The 20,553-nt window shown below is 42.4% G+C and overlaps 2 protein-coding genes across 5 annotated transcripts; one reads left to right on the top strand and one right to left on the bottom strand.

Moving 5' to 3' along the window:
• Positions 1 to 8,157: 8,157 nt before the first annotated feature.
• Positions 8,158 to 11,749, top strand: LOC147253882 (uncharacterized). Its single transcript, XM_086217420.1, has 6 exons — positions 8,158 to 8,198; positions 9,107 to 9,176; positions 9,451 to 9,629; positions 10,186 to 10,341; positions 10,702 to 10,794; positions 10,883 to 11,749. The coding sequence occupies exons 4-6, from the start codon at positions 10,201 to 10,203 to the stop codon at positions 11,129 to 11,131; spliced, it is 483 nt and encodes a 160-aa protein (XP_086073546.1). The 5' UTR covers positions 8,158 to 8,198; positions 9,107 to 9,176; positions 9,451 to 9,629; positions 10,186 to 10,200; the 3' UTR covers positions 11,132 to 11,749.
• Positions 11,750 to 12,445: 696 nt separating this feature from the next.
• Positions 12,446 to 19,484, bottom strand: LOC147253881 (uncharacterized). Of its 4 annotated transcripts, XM_086217418.1 has the most exons (13): positions 19,378 to 19,476; positions 17,886 to 17,995; positions 17,098 to 17,175; positions 16,576 to 16,644; positions 16,361 to 16,444; positions 16,192 to 16,280; positions 15,835 to 15,931; positions 15,297 to 15,438; positions 15,054 to 15,205; positions 14,754 to 14,968; positions 14,437 to 14,571; positions 14,114 to 14,254; positions 12,446 to 13,937 (listed from the first exon to the last, which is right to left on the bottom strand). In XM_086217418.1, exons 3-13 carry the CDS (start codon positions 17,134 to 17,136, stop codon positions 13,601 to 13,603), a joined length of 1,500 nt encoding a protein of 499 aa, XP_086073544.1. In that variant the 5' UTR covers positions 17,137 to 17,175; positions 17,886 to 17,995; positions 19,378 to 19,476; the 3' UTR covers positions 12,446 to 13,600. The 4 variants fall into 4 exon arrangements, 3 of the variants coding, with proteins under 3 accessions (XP_086073544.1, XP_086073545.1, XP_086073543.1); XR_015118446.1 differs by lacking the exon at positions 19,378 to 19,476 and having other exon boundaries at positions 12,446 to 12,802; positions 13,055 to 13,937; positions 17,098 to 19,297; XM_086217419.1 differs by lacking the exon at positions 17,886 to 17,995 and having other exon boundaries at positions 19,378 to 19,484.
• Between the last annotated feature and the right edge of the window lie 1,069 nt (positions 19,485 to 20,553).

The following is a 20,553-nucleotide window of genomic DNA, read 5'->3' as shown; positions in this document are numbered from 1 at the left end:
GCATATTCTTCAACCTCTCCTGCTCCTGCTGCTTTTCTTTCTTCAGCTTCTGCCTGAGACGCTCGTTTTTCTCTATCTCAACTTTTTTTTGTAGTTCCTTCAGGCGGAACAGCCGCTTCTGCAGCTCCGACAGGGACATCTCTTCCATGAGAACCTGGCCTGCAGGCTGGCATGGGACACAAGGAAAAACCATGACACATGGAAAGAAGTGTGTGAACTGTGAGAAGACATCTATCCTTTCTTTCACTTACCTCAGTGCCAGCAAGAGCATTCAATGTCTTCTGGGGAAGTGAACTAACAGTGAGGATTTCACTAATCGTTTTAAATTTCAGGATGAGTTCTGCTTGTGCCTCCTCCAGAGTTTTACGAAGTAGCGCTTGATTTTTCTTGGTCACTTCTTTCACTGTAGTATTTGCAAATAAATTCTTTGAATGAAAAGGATCTAAAAAAATGATCATACTTGTTCATACTACGTGAAGTCTAGCTGCTTACCAATACTTTGCTTTGATTTTGTCAACTTCTCCTCTGCTACTCTGTAGTTCTTTTGGCGCTCTGCCACCTGTCGCACCAAGTCTCTCATTTCTCTTTCCTCCTGCAGCCTTTTCTTTGCATATTTCTGCATCAACTGAGCAGCCAACAAGAAACAAACACAAGGAGCACATTTTTACATGAAAATCACTTGTTTTAAAAAGGTGCTCAGAGAGCAGAAATGTTCTGGCTAATCCTCCTTGTGTTTGTGTTGTGTAACCTTCATTTTCACCAACTGTCTACTGGTCTTTACCCACCTCTTTTTCCTGGAGTTGAGGAGCCTTCTGGTCCCTAACTGGCTCCTTGGTGGTGATGTGCCCTCGATTATGATCACCTGCCCCCTCCAACAGGCACTGAATTCTGGGTCAACACAGAGAAATTACTCTTAACACAGAGTGGTTTACAGAAATCTCAAAACCAGACCATTTAGTTCCACATAGCAGCATCCACACTGGCCATCCCATCCATTACAGGTATTATTGGACCGGCCAGCATGTAGAATTCCCTCAGACAAATCACAGGCTTCAGCTGAGCCCAGCAGTTTCATGTACAAGACACTGATCATATTGAGGAGCCTCTTAAAACAGGTTGAAGGTAAACTACATGCTGTACCTCTGTAATTCCTCTGCTGCCTGACGGATCTCGATTGCCTCTTTTCTCAGGGTGTCTGCTTTGGTGGGCTTGAAGGTGTTGCTGCCTCTCTAAATGAATCAGACCTTTTCGGTTAACGAATGCATGTTGACAGTTATCATACTGACGAAAGAAATTACGTCGTGGGAGCAGGCATGAGTAGAGTCCAAGCCCTGCACAATACAAACCCAGCAACCAGTGGTTACTGGTTTTTGATTTGCTTTAGCTTTGGCAAGGATGTTGTTTTTTGCCTCTACATATATGTACATGTTCTCATTTTGTTGTTTTTAAATATTTTCAAAATAAACTACTTAACCAAAATGAACTAAAAACCCAACTGATATTGACATATTAATAAGGTCTTAATCAGAAAATGCTAAATTACCAAAGAGGTCAAACTCATTCCAACCACAATTTGTCAATTGCATGACTCTGATCTGACCTGTCCAGGGTAAAACCTGCCACACCACTGAAAGCTGCTGGAATAGGCTCCAGCCCCCTCCCCCGTGACCCTTGACAGGATAAGTGGAAGAAAATGGATGGATTGATGGATGAATGACCCTGATGCAGTTCAGAATCTAAGCAATGAGAGAGAAGTACATGTACACATCTAATTGTACGGAAATATTCAAAGGCAATAAATGGGTCTTACTGGTCTGGGATTTTGCCGCAGTGGGATGAGATTTGGCACTGGTTTGGGATGGGTGAGAGGGACCTCCTGGGGCTCAGTGGGGGTTTTTGGCACCTTCTCGACCTGATGCCCTTTAGGAAACTGCTTTGCAAGCTGGACTATAATTTTATTAATTTCCGGTTGCCATCTGAAGGAGACAATAAACGTGTTGCCTCATACTGTATCTTGCCTTTAAAAAAACTGATTTCTTCAAAATGGTCACAGACAGTTTTATTTACCTCAACAGGGGACCAATTAACTTCTCCTCCACATGGGCAGCATAATTCACACTGTTCCACTTCTCTTGGATGCATGTGGTGAGGTTTGAGGAAAAGAAACTCAGGAACTAGAACAGAGCACATGAACAAAACCATTCTCCATGAAAGAGCACGAGACAGTTCCTTCTTTCCAGTGCCTCATCCATTAAATGCACCATCACTAGTACGATTGGATGAAGGACCAAGTTTTTGTACATTAAACGAGTACAATCTTATTGATGGAAAAATGTATTCTTGATCAAATTGATGTTCTTACAGCATGCATGTTTTTGCAGTCCAGTGACTTGACAATGATGTCAAAGCGTCGAAGTCCAATCTCATCCAAGGCAAATGTGGCCAGGTAACAGATAACTGACAAAACAATAGAAGTAGGTCAGTCGCCATTTTGTTTCTTTCTGACTGAAATTAAGAAGTGCCGTTTACTTACTGGCGAGCTGGCTGCGATGACTTTTGGGTATCTTTCCATTTTGGCCATAGAAGTCATCGATCACCAGGTCCACCAGGGTTTTGTGCTCAATACATCCAGAAATGACATCAAGCAGAAACTTCTGCTGCTGGGTTCCCCTTTTCTACAACAAAAACCAACGTGATATTGCTGAGTTGATATGGTGGACTATCAGCATCTTAGCTTGCTAGCAGTTATTTAATCCCAGCATCACCCCATCTGGGTGATGCTGCGTCCAATTTTGCGTCACCAACGCAGGTGGAATTCTCCTGGAGGATGAACATTGGGGGCAGATGTCCTTCAGTAGCTGACAACACTTTCCAATCCGTCTTCTCCTCCAGTCCAGTCATAATTAGTGTTATACTATATTTTCCTGGTCCTCAGCATCAACCTCTTCGCAAAGCAGACAACTCCTCTGAGATGGTTTCCACTTTGCGTTTTAGTTCAAGAATTAACACAGTCTGTTGTTGAACCGCTTTGCCAGCCTCGGTAATCTTGACGGGCAGATGTGGAGATCCAGATTTGGTGGCAGCTGTCGTCTTGCCAATTTTGCGGTATGTGAGGGCATCTCCTTGTCCGTGTCACAGCGCGGTGAGGTGGTGGGTATTTGTCTTGTCACTTCCTGTCTTATTGTGAAATATTGACTCTCCTCTCGTTTCAGGTCTCTTGCCCTTCCTCCTGTGCCAGTCTGATTGTCTGCCCCGCCCTGATTGTTTCCACCTGTGTCCCCTTACCTTGTGTTTAAATAGTCTTTGTCTCCCTTTGTCCTGTGCCAGCGTGTTTCGTCTTCGCCCATTCACCCCAGCCAGTGATTCATAGCCCTGGCCACAGCCTTGATCGTGTTCTGCAGCTGTGCCTGTTGTTTTCTGTTTGTATTCCTCAGAGAGAGTTTTTGGTTGTAAGTTTTATACCTTAGTCCAGGTTTAGTAGTTTCGTTTCCAGCCCTTTTTCTTTCCTCTGCTTGGAGGGATTTTTTTGTTGGTTAAACTTTCATAGTCCTCGGCCTCCAGTTTTCAGGAGTGCTTTTGAGTTTTCTTCATTCTGTCTTTGTTTCCTCCACAGTTGGAGTGATTTTCATTTATTGATAATATTTGATAGCTTTTGTGTTTTCCTCCTTGATTGGAGCAATTTTCATTTGGTATCTGTTTCATAGCTCTGAGTAGATTAGTTTCATTTTCAAAGCCCTTTGATTTCTCTGCTCAGAGCATCAGACAATAAAATCCCTTGCTGTGAACCCTGCATCTGTGTCCTGTGTCTGAGCCTGAACCTGTCAGTCTGTGGAGGAGAAGCCCCACAACCATGAATGCAAATAAGTAGAGGTCCTCCATATCCTACACGGAGAGTGGCGTTAAGCACGCTACACGCCAGCTTCCCCAGGAATTGAAAACATAGTCCGCAGGATGGGTTCTGTCCGACAGGCTCCTCTGATCCTGATTTCCTTGTTGAAATTATTGTGTCAATAGTGTTGAGACCAGCTGATCAATTCCATGACTATTCAAGAGGAGTTTGAAGTAGTTGGAGAGTTCACAGCCCAGGTAAAAAAGAAAGTTGAGACAGAGATCAAGACAAGAAAGAGAGGAGTGCGACCGTTCTTGCCGAGTCCCAACCCAGATGTCGTGCTCCATGTAACACCTACAGTATTTTTTTTTCTATTTTTACAGTTCATCATCGATCGCGGCTCACAGTTGCAATACGATTGACCTCCCTCAAACCTTGAAAATCCATCCTAACCAGCGGAGAGTAGCCTCCTTGTGCCTGAGTAGAGCAGCTTTGTTGAGGCAGCCAGCAGCCTGAGACCAGATGGTAGCGGATCAAGAAGCCTCCCTTCTCCAATCCCAGCACAAACCACGGTCCATGAGGCGCAGGCTTTGGAGGCCGTCCTCCCACCTGTTCGTTGGAGAGGTATTGTACATCGATTGGAACAATCCAGCTGAGAACGTAAACCAGTTACGTTGGTTTCTGTGCTGTTGCAATAACAAAGATCAGTGCTGCCTCTATTCAGGCCTCAGCCTCAGAGGATTTTCTTGTACTTTCACCCTGTATAGAAACCAAAAATGTGAAATGACAGCATTACATGAAAGTTTGAATGAAGTTACACTCCAGTGGAATAAAAACATTTGAGCTGAGCTGGCCAGAGCATTCAAGGGTGTGTCTGGATGTCTGGAATGGAGTTCGGGCAGAGTAGAAATCACAGGACAAGAGAGTGTGTAGATCGTGTGCTCATCACCCTGACTTTGAAGCTAACCAGTTCAACTGTGGACTTATGGACTGGATTGCAAAAGGAATTACAATTTTTTACTCAATAGTATAAAAGCTTTACAGCAAGAAAACCTTGTACCAGAAAATATCTTAAAAGCAAATGGGAAAATGAAAGCAATGGTGTAGTTTCTAAGGATGAATAGTCCATGTATTGCAGGTTTCAGTGGAATTGCATGAACTCTCATTCATGGAGAGAATTTGAATGCAGTGTTGCCAACTCCTCAGTAAGGACAGTAGCTGTTGGCTGTCCTAAAAATCGCAAGAAGTCGCGAAATGACGTCATCGCCTAACTTGCATAATTGGCCAAATTGTAATGGACGCTGTAGGGGAGAGGAACAACGTCGTGAGAGAGACAAAAAGTGAGCAAAAAACACCCCAAATATGTTTGGAAGTACAAATGAACTTTCTTCTGTCTATGCTTGTTTTTTTAAATGTCACAATACCAACCCTCCTCCTTTATCCAGGGTTGGCACCGGGAAATGTGACCCAATTGAGACAATTTGACAGAGTTACTGAGGGTTTTTTTGTTTTGTTTTAAAGTTTTGTGAGGTTTTAAACAACAACAAATCCCAGTAAAACCATTTTAACTGTAACATTTTAAACATTTTGTACAGTCGAAATCTAAATGGACCAAAAAGAGACAAAAGAAAAAACTGTCAGTGGCAATGTGAGACAGTGATGTTCGTCTGGCCCTAATGCAGGTTCAGTGTTTTTTTTGTTTTCCCAGACCTCCATCCACACACACACAGGCTGCGCTGGCTCACAGAAAGAGTGGGTCATCATCCTTTTGGTCAAGGCTGTCTATGGCAGGTTCAGCAACTGAGGGAGCTGACTGAAATGAGAAAGCAGCTGATGTGCCAAAAAGCTGCAAAACATTATCTGGCAGCTGGTGCTCATAGCAAGCCTCACCTGACAGCTTCAGTCCATATCGGATGTACAGGATGGAGGGAAGGGTCTGCAAGGACATCCAAATTCTGAGTTTACTTTTTACCACACTTATCTGGCTAAATACTCTCTCGACTTCAGCATTCGAGTGTGGCAACGACAACACGGGCGCAGCAGCCATGGCAAGTTCTTGGAACAGGTTGGTATCAGCTGCATCCCTGAACTTCCAAATCTCACTCCAGAAGCCCAGTGTGTGTTTGTCTCATTCCATTTACAAAAATGGATGACACGCCATTGCTGGACAATCTTGTCTATCTCTGCAGGGAGTAGCCAAGGAGTTTGTTAATGTAACCCAGGTCCTAAATTAAGATGATTTTTAAAGTCAATATTCCCCTTTAAATAATTCATTTAAATTACAAGTTAAAAATATACATGTATAAATAGATTTATTTTCCTGTGTTAAAAACGAGTTAAAATGAATAAAAAATAAATATATCCTCTTATCACGGGTTCTCGCTAGCCAATCGGTGAGCTCCGTGAGCTCAGGTGCCCAGCTCGGACGAGTGACGTCAGGCTGTGACTTCCTGAATTAAACTGTCTCCATGCTGCTGTTTCGTGTGAGCCAAGAGAAAAAAGAAAAAAGCAAGAGAAAGAAAAGAAAAGAGAGCGCGTATGCAGCGCAAGAAAAGAAATGAAAAAGGCCGACCTGACGGGAGGAAACCATAGAAATTGTGCGTTCTGCGACCCAGCGATGAGTTTAAATGTGTTCGGAGATTGTTAAAGAGAGCATGCTAATGGTATTTGGCGCTAACGGTTTTGCTAGCGGCCCATTCGCTCGGGCGTAGCCACGTAGCTGCTACGGTAGTTCGTCTGCCTGTACGTTTGTTTGTTGTTACGTTGTTTTCCTGAATTGCATTTGCAATATGGTTAGTGGGGAGAGGAGTAGATTGTGGAGAGATTAACTGTGTGTAATTTTTGATGTGGTAGAGGAGGAGGTCAATTTTTTGTGCATTCTCTAATTGTTACCGGTGCAAGAAGGGAAATGTAAGCACAGTAAGCCACTTTACCTCAGAATTACTACGCTAGTAATCATATTCAATGTATTTTTCCACAAGCTTTAAGGAAGGTTTTTAATATGCTGTTGTGTTATTTGTAAAAATGCTCTTTTGTGGTTGTTTTCATTAGAATTCAGGTTGAAATGTTTATTAATGATAATTGGATAATTGAACATGATTAATAGAAGGCCTTATATATATATATATATATATATATATATATATATATATTTATGGTTTTGCAGCTATAAATTGAGACTTGAACTAAAAGATTCCTATTGTACAACTAAGCCCTTTAGAAAAAATACATGATTTAACCAGTTAATGTAGGATAATATTGATTGGTAATAATACATGGAATTAGAAATTGAACATGATTGTGAATTTAATAATATGGTTGGATTTCCTTTGACCTGCATACAGGTCAGGTTTTTTGTGTGTGATTTTGTCGAGAGGTTCTCGTCCACCTTCCATCGTCAGCGTGTTCTGCCAGAGGTGAGTGCAGGAATTGAGACCGGAACCCAGGATCCCAGGATTCCCAGCCCCGAGCTGGGTGGCGAGCTGTTTTGAGTCACTGGTATCGTGAGGGATTTTCCAACCTGCCTTCCACACGGACTGTGGGGTAGGGCGAACACTTACACTTACACTGATATTACACTACACACCCATTGAAGAGGACAGAGGAGAATGGGCCCCAACTCTGACTCCGGGAACGAGGGTATTTTTGTTTGCCGGCTTGTGTATTTTTATTTTCTCTTTGTCATCTTTTAATTGGTGCTTTACGTCGAACTATTGTCTTGTTTCAATATACAAAATTACTTTAGACTCACACAAAATAAAAAGAAGCCTTAATTCTGTGTCGTGTGTTATTGGGGTTCTCTTTATCTGGGCTCTTCCGAATTCTTTTCTTCTGTTACTGGTCCAGTTATTGTTATAGATCCTTACATACTTGTCCTCTATCATACCAATCCTGATAGGCGTTACATTGAGTTTTACGATTTCTCCAGGGCTCTTATTGTGCTGCAGTGTTTCCTCCACATTGAAAATTGACGTGTACTGCAATGCTTCCATGTGGTCTAGCAGACTCACCCTCAACTCATTAGTGAGTGAGATGGTGAAAGCAACACACCACTTTCTGACATTGTTCTCATCCTCTGGCGCAAGGTGGAGCTCAGCTGCCTCGGACTCAAAGAGGTAACCAAGGTATGGTTTGGGGCTGATATGTCCATCCATTGGCCCTTTGAGCACATCAACAATTGCCAGTGGATTCAGCACCCTGCTGCTCACACACTTTATCAGGCTCACCAAGCTGTCAAGTAGCTGAAATCTACGGGTTCACCCACTTTGCCCTCACACACTGGCACTGCCAGGCCACGAGGGTCCTGCATTGATCCGACTGTCGGCTGATTGATGGGTTGATAGATGGAGAGAGACGACTGTGCTTAACGGTAAGTTGAACTGTTTTAATTGTCCTATGTCTTATTTGTCGAGTTTCTCGCAGACAATATAAATGCTTTTGCTCCGACATTTTAGGAAGTCTGGTGAAGTTGGATAGCGAAGGCAGTAAGCTAGGGGCTAACGTTAGCGCTAGGCTATTTAGCAGCTTTGTTTCGCAGCCGAGTTAAGAGGGAGTGGGTATGGAGTTGTTGCAGACTGTTGAATAAACTGACGCGGACCCCAAACTGCTGCTCTCAGACTTATGACGACGAGCGCTGAACCTTTTCGCTGACGCTTATCTAGGCAGGTGTGGTGGCCGGACCAGAAAGGTAATGAAAAAGTGCTTGCAGGGCGAGGCACCTTGTTGGATAAACTGACACGCATCTCAAGGTGCTGCGCTGTGGCTGCAGGTGGTAGTCAGGTGATGGGGCGCAACAATTAATTGATGAATGAACAAGATTCGATTATTAAACTACAACTATTTTGACAACTATTGTAGTTTTTTTTTAAGGAATAGTAAAAAAAAACCCTCCTATTTCAGCTCCTTAAATGTGAATATTTCAGGTTTCTTTGTTCCTTCATGACAGTAAACTGATTATCTCTTTAGTTTGTGGACAAAACAAGAGATTTCCAACTTGCACTGTTGAACAACTCATCGATTAATTGTTTATAATACAACAGATTAATTGATAAGGAAAATATTCATTGGTTGCAGCCCTATTAAGAGACCAGATAGTTATTTCCAAGCATCTGTTTGCAAAAAATGAAATAGTAATTTCTTTTTCCAGTGTGTTCAGATGTATCAATACCACTAGCATTTACAGTTACATTCCTGCATGTGCCCGCACGCTCACAAAAACATAGTTTTCATCCATACTGGGTACTAACAATGTGACATTTTCCCTTTTATTTTACGTAGGGCACATCACCACAAGGCCAAATCAACAAAGATCAACTTAAATTTTTGTATGGGCAACTTCTGAAATTAGGTGAGTACATGTGATGTCATTGTGAATTTTTAAAGTTTAATTAGTTTTCTGTTAACATTTATCACATTTGCATTTGTTTTCCTTTCTTTTCTAGGTGAACATGTGAATGGCAGTGTGGGAATGTAAGGTTTGTGGGAAATCAGTACCAAGTAGGTATGAATTGCTTAAACATAGCAAGCTAAAACATGGCCATCATGGAAATAGGTTCAGGCATTCCTGCCCATATTTTAACATATTAACTTTCTCCCATCACATCCTTGCGGTGAAACAAAAGAGACTCTTGAGAAGGAAAGAGTAGCCCTCTTGACAGAAGTGAAAAAGAGGCACAACGAGGCTGTGGTCAAGGAGAAAAGGCAGAAGACGTTCTCCTACAGACACCAGGAGATTGTCCAGGACTCACCTTTAGTCTCTGAACCTGTCAACAGATGGCCTGCCTTGCTCACAGTGAGTGAGGTAAGCATTTTGAACACTGCTCTGCTGTGAATACATGTTTTTTTAAATGTTTCCCAAAATTATTTGGAAATTATTTCTAAAGTTATGTTCAGATCATCAGTAATTTTTTAATTCTCTATGACCATAATTTATTTGTACAATAAAAAAAACCATAGTGAGTAGCTTTTAGAGACTCACTGTGGAGGGAGACGGTAACTGACTTTTCCAACGGGAAATCAATGTATCAACATGCTGCCAGCTGTCATGATTTAGTTTAGTTTTTTGTTTTGTTTTTTGGTAGCGGCCCAACTTTGGTATTGATGGCTTGAGAATCTACTTAACAATGGGCTTGATATGAGCTGGAGCAGGTGCTTTCTAGACTTCAACGTACTTCAAATGTAAAAGCACTGAAATATGGATCTATCGATTTGATTTAGGTGTGGTTTATCTGCATTTAAGATCTTGCCCAAGTGCCAAGTCCTCATAGTGTCAACCCAGAAAATAATACTTCTTAAATCTAAAACTCACTCCTCACCTCTCCCATAAAAACCTCTTGTATCATTTTATTCTCTTACAGATAAATGCAGAAATCATGCGTATAACAACTTTGCCACTCCAAGCCAAGTTTCTGGCAGAACTCGACAAATACACACCCAACTTGATGAGGGTCTTCGGCAGTAGAGGAGGAGCTGCTGGAAGAAAGATCAGGCTCCTCATGGCTCCGACAGCCAAGGCCAGTGCATTAAAATGTTGAGATAAGGTTTTTCTTCCCATGTAACATCTCCTTTTCCCACCTGCCTTCATCTGTTTCATCTACTTTGTCCTCAGTCCACTTTCTTTCTTTTATTGTTCTTTCCTTTGCCTCCATCTTTTATGTCCTTCATGGATAAGATGTTGGACCACCCCTCCCAACTTTTGGTGGTTTTCAGCTTCTGAACAAAACTTCTTCATCTATCTCTAACTGCCCCTCTTTCGTATTTGTTCTTTCTACTTCTCCCTTCCACTCTTGGTCACATCTCCTACAATTTCTCCTTCTCTTTACATGATCAGCCCTAACTAATAGCTGTGATATTTCTTGTATATTCTTTTGTAGAGTGAGGACATTGAAGTTAAGAGGGACTGTGTACTCAGAGGTCTTTGTGCATATCTCAATGAGGAGAGCAACACTCTTATCAAGGAGTACTTGGTCAGTATTGCATTTACTGCAGAGCTTTTCTTGCAATGTTTTATCAGTGTATCTCAAAATGCTCAAAAGATTTTTTTTTCGCCATGAGGACATCAGCTTTGAGGAAGCTGAGAGAGACATTGCACAGACCACCATGGGGCTTTGTGTGGTCAAAAAAGAAAGTGCTGATGATCAGGACAAGCCGGAGGATGTTGGAGTGGTGATTGAGGGTGTGACACTTCTCTGCACGCTGGGAAGTATTTCCTTTGGATGTGCCATGCTTTTTGGGCTCATCTACGCACTCAACCTGATCCCCAAGAACTTGAATTCACATTTGTGTTCTTCCAGAAAGTGTTGATGAACCTGGATGGCAACAGACTGTCCCCAAAGGTCCAAGCTCTTAAAATTAAGATGCTTCAGTGAGATTAAAAGTTATGGTGCTGGATAACTGCCAGACACATTTTGCTTGCTGGACATTGCCATTGTGATCTTGAAACTGTGGGTTGTTCATTTTGTGCTGCTCGAAGATCTTGAACATTTGTTGGAGGAACTTGCTTCTGGAGCCTTCAGCCATGTCTTGACATTACTTAACTATTATTTGGTTCTAGTTGAAGAGGAGCACCAAAACATTCATAAACATTAAGTTCACCTTGAACTTTTTTGTATCTTCTTTGGTTTGACCTTTTTCCCAAATAGTTGAACTCCACTCAATGTCAGCGTTATCGTTTGTATATTCATGATGGGATGTATTTTTTCTGGTTGAATCCCTGGTGTAATGCAGTATATAAGCTCAGTGGCCATTTTATTAGGTACCCATGTGGTGCAGACACATGTAAGAGCTGTAACTGTAATTTTGAAGCTACTGCCAATAAAGCTGTCAGAGCTTTGTTAATTTAAGAGGTGAAAGGATAACATTGAAATGCATTACTGGAGGGTTTATGTGGAAGTTCACCTTAACTTTAACTGAATAAACACATGAAGGTGAAGTAAAAGTTCATCTTATCATTGACTTAATAAATATATCAGGTTTATGTGAAAGTCCACCTACCTTTAACTTAACAAATGCATAAAGTTTATGTATAGGTTTGCATTAACTTTATTAAATTCATTTAAACTGATTCTGCATGGTATAACACATTAATTTCAGTCGGACCATCAAATTAAACTTGCCGAATAAAATTACATGGAAAAACTTCATGTAATTAAAATACTTAAAGTCAAGGTTTATGGGTCAAATATTTTTTTGAGTGTAGAATCGATAACTCCAGCAGGAATGAGTGAGACACCGACGGACTGGGATATATAAATGTTGTTGATTGCACCTTGAAAGAAATAAAGATCATAAGATTTAATAAACAAACATCCATTCAAAGGTGTCAAGAACAGAGAGACATCATTGGAAAGTTTCAAAAAGATGCTAAGATGTTAAAACACAAAATAAAATTTGTTAGAAAGAGGAGTGAATGTTTCATGATATGTTGGACACCATGGGGCAGGGGTTGGGGGTCCTGCTGTCTGGGGGGAGGCAACAGCCTTTGAAACCCAAGTTATTATTTTGAAGGTTTATGTTGGTCAGATATTTCATTCATTTTCACATCTTTATTTAAAAGTGTTTTTGCTGTTAATACCAAGAGTTTTATTAGTCATGTATGTATGAGCGGCCCATGCCAGATTTGCTGAGAGGAGGAGCTTGAGGCCTGTGTGCTGTGTGGAGGAGACTGCATGCTACAGAACCTTATTGTGTTTTTGTTTGTTGTGGTTGATTTGTGTAGACAAATCCACTGTCCTGCCTTCAATAGAGAGCAACCAGTAGCTGGATGTGGTCCGGGTCCTTCCTTCATTCAGCACAGCATAGACAACAGTGCAGAACATACAAGGGTTAACAGATGTGCATCCATCATGATATGAGACCGTTAAAGACAATGCACGCCTGTCCCACAGAGATGAAGGTCATTTATACCAGCGGGGGGGCGTGCAGTGGAGCAGGGTTGCTGTCTGGAGTCCTGAACAGGCTGTGGGAAGTTCAATCCTGTCAAGACATGATGGTCATAGTTTGGTGACTAAATGAATTATTCTTTCAGGTTTAACGTAACTGTCTGCATCAATACAGAAATGAGCATCCACAACGAATATTAAGACACCAACATAATAGGAGCCCATGAACAGAAACCAATCTGCTGCTTTTAGGGTAAATGGCTCAGAAGCGCCAAATTTTCCCCACTAATATAGACTTTGCTGATAAATGTCAGACATTGATTTGTGTCATCTCATATCATCCTACCTGTGGCTGTTTAGCATCCTGGTCAGTTGCAGCTGCACCTGCGGCCCCATGGTCCTGTCAGCTTCCCAGGTCCTGACCCTCCTCCTCCTCTCTGTCCTCTGATGTCCTGTCCTCCATATCTTCTTGCTCCATCCTACCACTTATTGGTTTTGTGGACACAAAGGGACTCTACTGTGGACCCTCTCCTCCACCCATCTACATGCTCCTGTCCCTGTAAGAGTCCCTGAGCCCCTTCCATTTCTCCTTCATGTGTCCTCTTAGTTGGTAGCCCAGCCCTCACTCTCTTGTAAATTACACACACTTCATAAACCATCCAGGTAGTCCAAGCTCAGCACTGACATCTTGCCAGGCATTCCTTTTTGGTACGGACCTGTGTGACACAAGTAGTGTGATACAATTCTGTGTGCACGGATGGCCATTGATAACCATTCTATGGTAGCAGCCAGTAATAAGGAGGCCACAGGCATTTACACCCAGGGCCTCCAACCTGGAGCCCACAGTGTCTATCTGCTCACAGCAGAGGGAGGGCAATCACAAGCAGCCATATCAAGGAGGAACACGTCCGGGTAAAAGCACAATTCCATCAAATGAATGTCTTCTGGAGAATATGGGTCCTGGGTTTGAGTCGGTGATGGAGATTCTGAACTGTAATCCTGGTGACAGACGGTCACCATTTTCCCACGGTGTCAGTTCGAATGAGTCGGCAGCAGTGTTGGCCCCTTGGCGCTGTTTTCTGGAATCAGACTGTTGATGCTGCCTGGGGGCTGGCTTGATTTTGTCTCTGCCCATTTCCCTTTTCCTTTGACTCACCAGCGATTTCTCCGCACATTTCTTCTTCTGATCCTGCTTCATTTTTTCCTCTCTGGCTTTCTCCTTCACTTGCCTGAAACATTAAAAAATTACCATCACTTTGTGGTGCTGGGTCTCTCAGAGCTCAACCTTTCCCAATCAAAATATCTGTCTGAATGCAACAGGAACAACTTGGCCTCACATGGGTCACTCCCAGGCCACTCGGCCTCTGGTCATGGGTACATTCATATTTGACTGTATCATCCTGACCTGATTGCAGCAGCCTTTGCCTCTTCTCTCTTGCAGGCATCGAGGGCCCTCTTTTTGATGGTCTTCTGCTGCTGCTGCTGCTGCCTCTCTTTTTGCAGCTTCTGCTTCATCTCTTTCTCTCTGGCTTTCTCCTCCACTTTCCTGGAACATGCAAAACAACCATGACTTTGTGGTGCTGGGTCTCTCACAGAGCTCACCCTCTTCAAATGAAAGCATCTGACACATTGCAATCAGAACAGCTCTGCCTCACATGAGTCACTCCCAGTCTAGGAGTTCAGACTTCTAGTAAGGGATACATTCATGTTTGATAGCATTATCCTGACCTGAGTGCAGCAGCCTTTGCATCTTCCCTATTGCGAGCATTGAAGGCCATCTTCTTCATCTTCTCCTGCTGCTGCTGCTTTACTTTTAGCAGATTGTGCTTCATTTTTTCCTCTCTGGCTTTCTCCTCAGCTTTTCTGTAACATGCAAAACTACCATGACTTTGTGTTGGTGGGTCTCTCAGAGCTCAACCTTTTCATATCAAAACATCTGACTCATTGTAACAGGAACAACTCTGTCTCACATGGGTCACTCCCAGCCCACATGGGCTCTGACCCCCATTTATGGGTATATTCCTTTTTAACAATGTAGTCCTGACCTGATTGCAGCAGCTTTTGCCTCTTCATTCTTGCGGGCATCAAAAGCCTTCTTCCTCAACAACTTCTCCTTTTCCTGCTGTTCCTCTTCCTTCAGCTTCTGCCTGAGACGCTCGTTTTTCTCTATCTCATCTTTTTTCTGTTGTTCCTTCAGGTGGAACAGCCGCTTCCGCAGCTCGGACAGGGACATCTCTTCCATGAGATCCTTGCCTGCAGTCTGGCATGGGACACAAGGAAAAACCATGACACATGGAGAGAAGTGTGAGAACTGTGAGAAGACACCAATCCTTTCTTTCACTTACCTCAGTGCCATCAAGAGCCTTCAATCTCTTCTGGGGAAGTGAACTAACAGTGCTGATTTCACCAATTATTCTAAATTTTTTGATGAGTTCTGCTTGTGCCTCCTCCAGAGCTTTACGAAGTAGCTCTTGATTTTTCTTGGTCACTTCTTTCACTGTGGAATTTGTATAAAAAAACGTTTCAATAAAACGGATCTCTTAAACAAATGATAATAAGAACACGTTACATGAAGTCAAGCAGCTTACCAATACTTTGCTTAAGTTTTGTCAACTTGTCTTCAGCTACTCTGTTGTTCTTTTGTCCCTCTGCCACCTGTCGCACCAGGTCTCTCATTGCTTTCTCCTCCTGCAGCCTTTTCTTGGCATATTTCTGCATCAACAGAGCAGCCTACAAGAAATACACATGTGAAGCACATTTTTACCCCAAAATCATTTGCCTGAAAAAAAAAGGTGTTCAGAGAGCACAAATCCATCCATCCACCTATTTTCTATACTGCTTGTCCGTTGGGGGGGTTAGGGTCTATCCCAGGGTTCACCCCAGGAAGGGTCGCCAGTCAGTCGCAAGGCAATCTGGAGCAATTAGGGGCTCAGTATCTTGCTCAAGGATACTTGGACATGGTCACCAGAGGCAGTGAGGATAGAACCAGCGACCCTTCAGGTACTCAACGGCCACTCTACCACTGAGTCATTCGGCCACTGAGAGCAGAAATGTTTTGGCTAATCCTCCTTGTGTTTGTGTTGTGTAACCCTCACTTTTACCAACTGTCTACTGGTCTTTACCCACCTCTTTTTCCTGGAGTTGAGGAGCCTTCTGGTCTTTAATCGGTTCCTTGGTGGTGATGTGCCCCCGATTATGATCACCCTCCAACAGGCACTGAATTCTGAGTCAACACACACACACACACAAATTACTCTTCACTCACAGTGTTCCACAGAAATCTCAAAACAAGACCATTTAGTTCCACATAGCTGCGTTCACACAGGCCATTCCATCCATTACTGGTATTATTGGACCAGCCAGCACGTAGAATTCCCTCAGACAAATCACAGGCTTCAGTTCAGCCCAGCAGTTTCATGTACAAGACACTGATCATATTGAAGAGCCTCTTAAAACAGGTTGAAGGTAAACTACATGCTGTACCTCTGTAATTCCTCTGCTGCCTGACGGATCTCGATTGCCTCTTTTCTCAGGGTGTCTGCTTTGGTGGGCTTGAAGGTGTTGCTGCCTCTCTAAAGGAATCAGAAGAGTTCTGTTACCATGCATGAGAAACGTTATACTAAAATTAAAAAAAAATGATAAAAGACCTCACCTTGCAACTGGGAGGAGGTTCAACATCAATTTCTTCGAACATGAACGTCTCATCTGACTCTTCCTTTGACTGGGACTCCACTTTCTGATTTTTAAGAGACAATACAGCAGATAAGTTAATGAAAGTGAAAACAGAAGTGACCTGTTTTCATGTGAATGAGCTGAGAATTCGTTGAAATGTAACTGCCAGTACAATCATATTTTAGATGTCTCTACCTCTTGATGTTCTGACACGAGTGGATCTGCAAATCTGACTCGTTTCACATTTGCCTCATGCAGCCGCTCCTTTAGTGAAAAACAGATTGGATGTCAATATGATAAAATAAATATTTACATGCACCCAATATTCCAGAACTACTCAGGCTTTTGGTCTTATTTTGAAAATGACAATATTCTGCTAGCATGGTAGCAGGAAGTTTGTTTCACCTTTACCCATCTGGCTGTTAACAGACAGAAGAGCCACACGGCACAAGGCTGACTTGTGGTAACTGTAATGTTATGATAATATTAATGTAATGATGTTAATGATATTGTGGAACTGATGTATAATATGATCATTTGTGAAATAATAGCATGCATGTAAATGTAGTGATTGATACAATGACTCCAACATAAAAACACACATTACCATATTTCAGCTGTTGAGGAACATTTTCTGTCACACAGGCTCTGTGTTCATCATGCAACTTTCAGATATTGTAGTATTTTCCAGGATACAATCATAAGCTGCCATCATACCTCATTCTCTTGATGGTCCTGCTGCTTGAGCTCTTGCATCTCAAACTGTTTTGGAGCCTCAAAACGCTTTTTTAGGATCTGCAAAACCAAAACAGTTTGAATGGTCCATCCAATACACCCTCATTCTGATCCATGAAAAGTAACACTCCAGTTAATTCCTGAACAACCCACGCCATCGTGAGTCAGGAGTGAGGACTGATCAGCCAATCATGAAAAGGGGAAATCATGACTACATCATTAGAGGTGAACACAAGTGCTCGATTTAGTCCCTGCACTGTTGTGGACAGGACTGGACTGGACTTGACATTTCTAGAATTATGCAAAAATAATTTTGCTTCAGGGCGGCACAGTGGTGCAGTGTTAGCACCGTCGCCTCACAGAAAGAAGGTTCCGGGTTCAAGCCCCAGCTCGGGCCCAAGGTCTTTCTGTGTGAGTCTGCATGTTCTCCCTTTGCCTGCATGGGTTCTCTACAGTACTCCAGCTTCCTCCCACAGTCCAAAGCCATCAAGAGGGACCATGTTAATCCAGACTCTTAATTGAACGTAGGCGTGGCTGGGAGAGCCAATGGTTGTCTGTCTATATGTGTTGGCCCTACCATGGATGTCCAGGGTGAATGAATCCATCCTCCCGTGACCTTTAACAGGCTAAGCGGTATAAAATGGATGGATGGAATTGTGTTTAACTTTTCATAAACTTGCATAAGTCTCACATCTGTTGGCTGCACCACTGAAGAGAAGCACTTAATTCTAATTGTGTGGAAATATTCAAAGGAAATAAATGGGTCTCACTGGTTTAGGATTTCACTGCAGTTGGATGAGCGCAGACATTTGGCAGGGACTTTGACCTTGTGCCCTTTGGGGATCTTCTTTGCAAGCTGGTCAGTTAAGTTGTTCAATCTCTGCTTCAAAAGGAGAAAAGATGCATGTTCCTTGATATCTTGTTGTTGAAACATCGAATGTCAAGTTGTTTTGGATCAAAACAGTGGGGACATGAATGTGTTAGTTGAAGAATATCTGCAGCTGTTGCATGGAGTCTCAGATGATTCACCATGGCACATCTCCGAGTGCAGTTTAGGACTTTAAGATGTTTTGACATTTTAGAGGTTGGATCCACTCTTGTTGTGAATCATTGATCTAAACTCGCCTTCAGAATCTCTGACTGCTGCTTCGTTTGAAGTCAGACAGCAAAGTCAACACCCTGATAGACCTTCTTCCTTAATCTCTGATTGGTGTCAGAGATGTTTTATTTCATTTCAAATGTTAATTTATTAAGGGAGTGACAAAATGAGAACACTGCTCTCATTCACAACGGTGCCAAACGCTTGTGCCTAGCATCCGGCATCACTCCAGGGAAAAATGATATGTACAAAAGTAAACAGTAAGTACATACAAAGTAATCTGAATTTCCAACATGCACGGCTTTGTCATGTTATGACAGTGGAGGCTGGGGTTCATCTTTGCCATCCGAGACAATGCTTGGGTTCTCATTTTCGCATTTTTCCCATTAGTGGCTTGGAACTCAGGCAGCAAGGCTTCAAAGTGGCTGTCTAGCAACCGAAGGGTCACTGGTTTGATCCTCACTTCCCCAGATGACCATGTCCAAGAATCCTTGAGCAAGATACTGAACCCCGAAATGCTCCTGATGGCGTCCCAGCCAGGGTGAACCCTGCCTCTCACCCAGTGTTGCTGGGATAGGTTCCAGTCCCCCCATGACCCTTAACAGATAAGCAGTAAAGAAAAGTGATGGATGGATGGATAGATGGTTGGACTTGGTACTGCAGACAGAAAGACCCCTTCAATTGGGATAGTGATTCCAGCGCATTTTCAAATTAAAACATCGTGTAAAACTTCCAACTGCAAGAACAGATAGAAAAGGACACAATAGAAATAACCACCTGTATGTGACAGAAACATGTCATCCAAGAGACAGCAACCAACTCAGGAGAATCTGAGCAAGCTAACAAAGCCAGGCAGGCAAAACACAACGCGGCTGATAAAGCTGCACAACTGTGTGGAGGACCGACGTTAGCAGTGTAACTGCCAGGTGTTTCTCCTATCCATTCAGTATGGAGGGGCCACACACCTCATAGGGGTCCAGCACCGTGACACGGTCCAAGTCCATGGAAGAAGTCAGTGCTGGTCAAACATCAGTCAAGATTCTGTTACTATGCTACATATTTCTTACTGCAGATATCTTCAGATACTCCACAGTACTTTTTCACAAACTCTCATCTGCGGTCATTGGTTTCATCCTGTTGTCGAAATGACTTGGGCAACTTACCAAATGAACACTTCAGGTCAGAGATACTTCGTACACAGTGATTGTTATTCAGTTGATGTTTGTCTTCAGTTTAAGACGGCAATACGATTTTCACGTTTTAAATGAGTGGAATCATGATGAACCCGTTTCTACTCTGTCTGGCACATTTATCTGCTGTTCTCATGGAAACGTTCAGTGATGTTAAAGGATCAATAAATGTCAGTCAAGATGATGGACTGGGAGGAGTTCCTCAGTGAAGGTGACTGATCAGCTGACATCACAGGCTTGATTCTGCCTGGACAGCTTTGATCCTCTGTGACATCACCTGGCTGGTCAGTTCACAGCAGAGGAGCAGATGTTCAGAGCCCCAAGGCCAAAGTGATGTCAGACAAATTCAAATTGATTCAAACAATTTTATAAACATCTCTCGGTCAAATCAACTGCAGTCCACAAGTCTCAAAGAAAAACAAAGACAGAGCAACGACAACCAGTTGAGCCTGCAGACGCCTGTCAGTGGCCACACATCACCACTTGAGACTCGAGCAAAGAAGCGAGCAGACAGGTCATCATACATGGACACAGCAATAAATACAATACATAAACGCGTGTAATTATTTTCATTGCATGTCATATCACACTTCTCATCAATTCACTGTCTTCTTCCTAAAGCCTTCCTCACTACCATTTTTTTGGCCTGTTATTTACTTTTTTCAGTACTTTGAAAAGCATTTTCGTTGAAGCAACAAGTTGATTTTTTTGTTTTGGTCAATTATTGTCCATCATGTTTACTACCAGAAAAAGACACCCTCCTCTTCCTTCCAGACACAATTAGCAGCAGGAGCTGCTCTTCTATCGGTGGAAAGTAACTTAAATATTTTTCCTCAAGATATTTTGGACCCACTAAAACCTTGAAAACAATTTTGCTGCAATTTTTATTTCAGGAAAAATTTAAACTTTCATTCTGCACCTTTTAAAAATTTCTGTAGTTTTTTTTTTTTTTTTTTTTTTAATGATTTGCTTTGGGACACGTACTTTTACTTCATCACCTTTCAGAGGAAGACGGTTGTTTTTGTTCCAAACCATTTGTCTGAATCCCACAGTTATGAGTTCATTGAAGAAAAACATTTTTGCATGTAAAACACTGTGAAAAAAGATCATTGTTTATTTCAAATTTAAAAACTGGCAACTTAAACAGGG

The sequence above is a fragment of the Aulostomus chinensis genome, chromosome 11 (assembly GCF_037954235.1).
Source record: "Aulostomus chinensis isolate RoL2024-O1b breed Wild chromosome 11, RoL_Achi_v1.0, whole genome shotgun sequence".
In the NCBI taxonomy this organism is placed as follows: Eukaryota; Metazoa; Chordata; class Actinopteri; order Syngnathiformes; family Aulostomidae; genus Aulostomus; species Aulostomus chinensis.
This window is presented reverse-complemented; position numbering and strand designations above follow the sequence as displayed.

What these genes read in the sequence shown, in the direction of transcription:
- LOC147253882 (XM_086217420.1), top strand. Translation starts at nt 10,201, where the DNA reads ATGCGTATAACAACTTTGCCACTCCAAGCCAAGTTTCTGGCAGAACTC. An exon ending in TCATGGCTCCGACAGCCAAG is followed by an intron (nt 10,342 to 10,701) that starts GCCAGTGCATTA and finishes ATTCTTTTGTAG; the next exon opens with AGTGAGGACATTGAAGTTAA. An exon ending in CTCTTATCAAGGAGTACTTG is followed by an intron (nt 10,795 to 10,882) that starts GTCAGTATTGCA and finishes TTTCGCCATGAG; the next exon opens with GACATCAGCTTTGAGGAAGC.
- LOC147253881 (XM_086217419.1), bottom strand. Translation starts at nt 17,136, where the DNA reads ATGCAAGAGCTCAAGCAGCAGGACCATCAAGAGAATGAG. An exon ending in AGGACCATCAAGAGAATGAG is followed by an intron (nt 16,645 to 17,097) that starts GTATGATGGCAG and finishes TTTTCACTAAAG; the next exon opens with GAGCGGCTGCATGAGGCAAA. An exon ending in GCAGCAGAGGAATTACAGAG is followed by an intron (nt 15,932 to 16,191) that starts GTACAGCATGTA and finishes GTGTTGACTCAG; the next exon opens with AATTCAGTGCCTGTTGGAGG.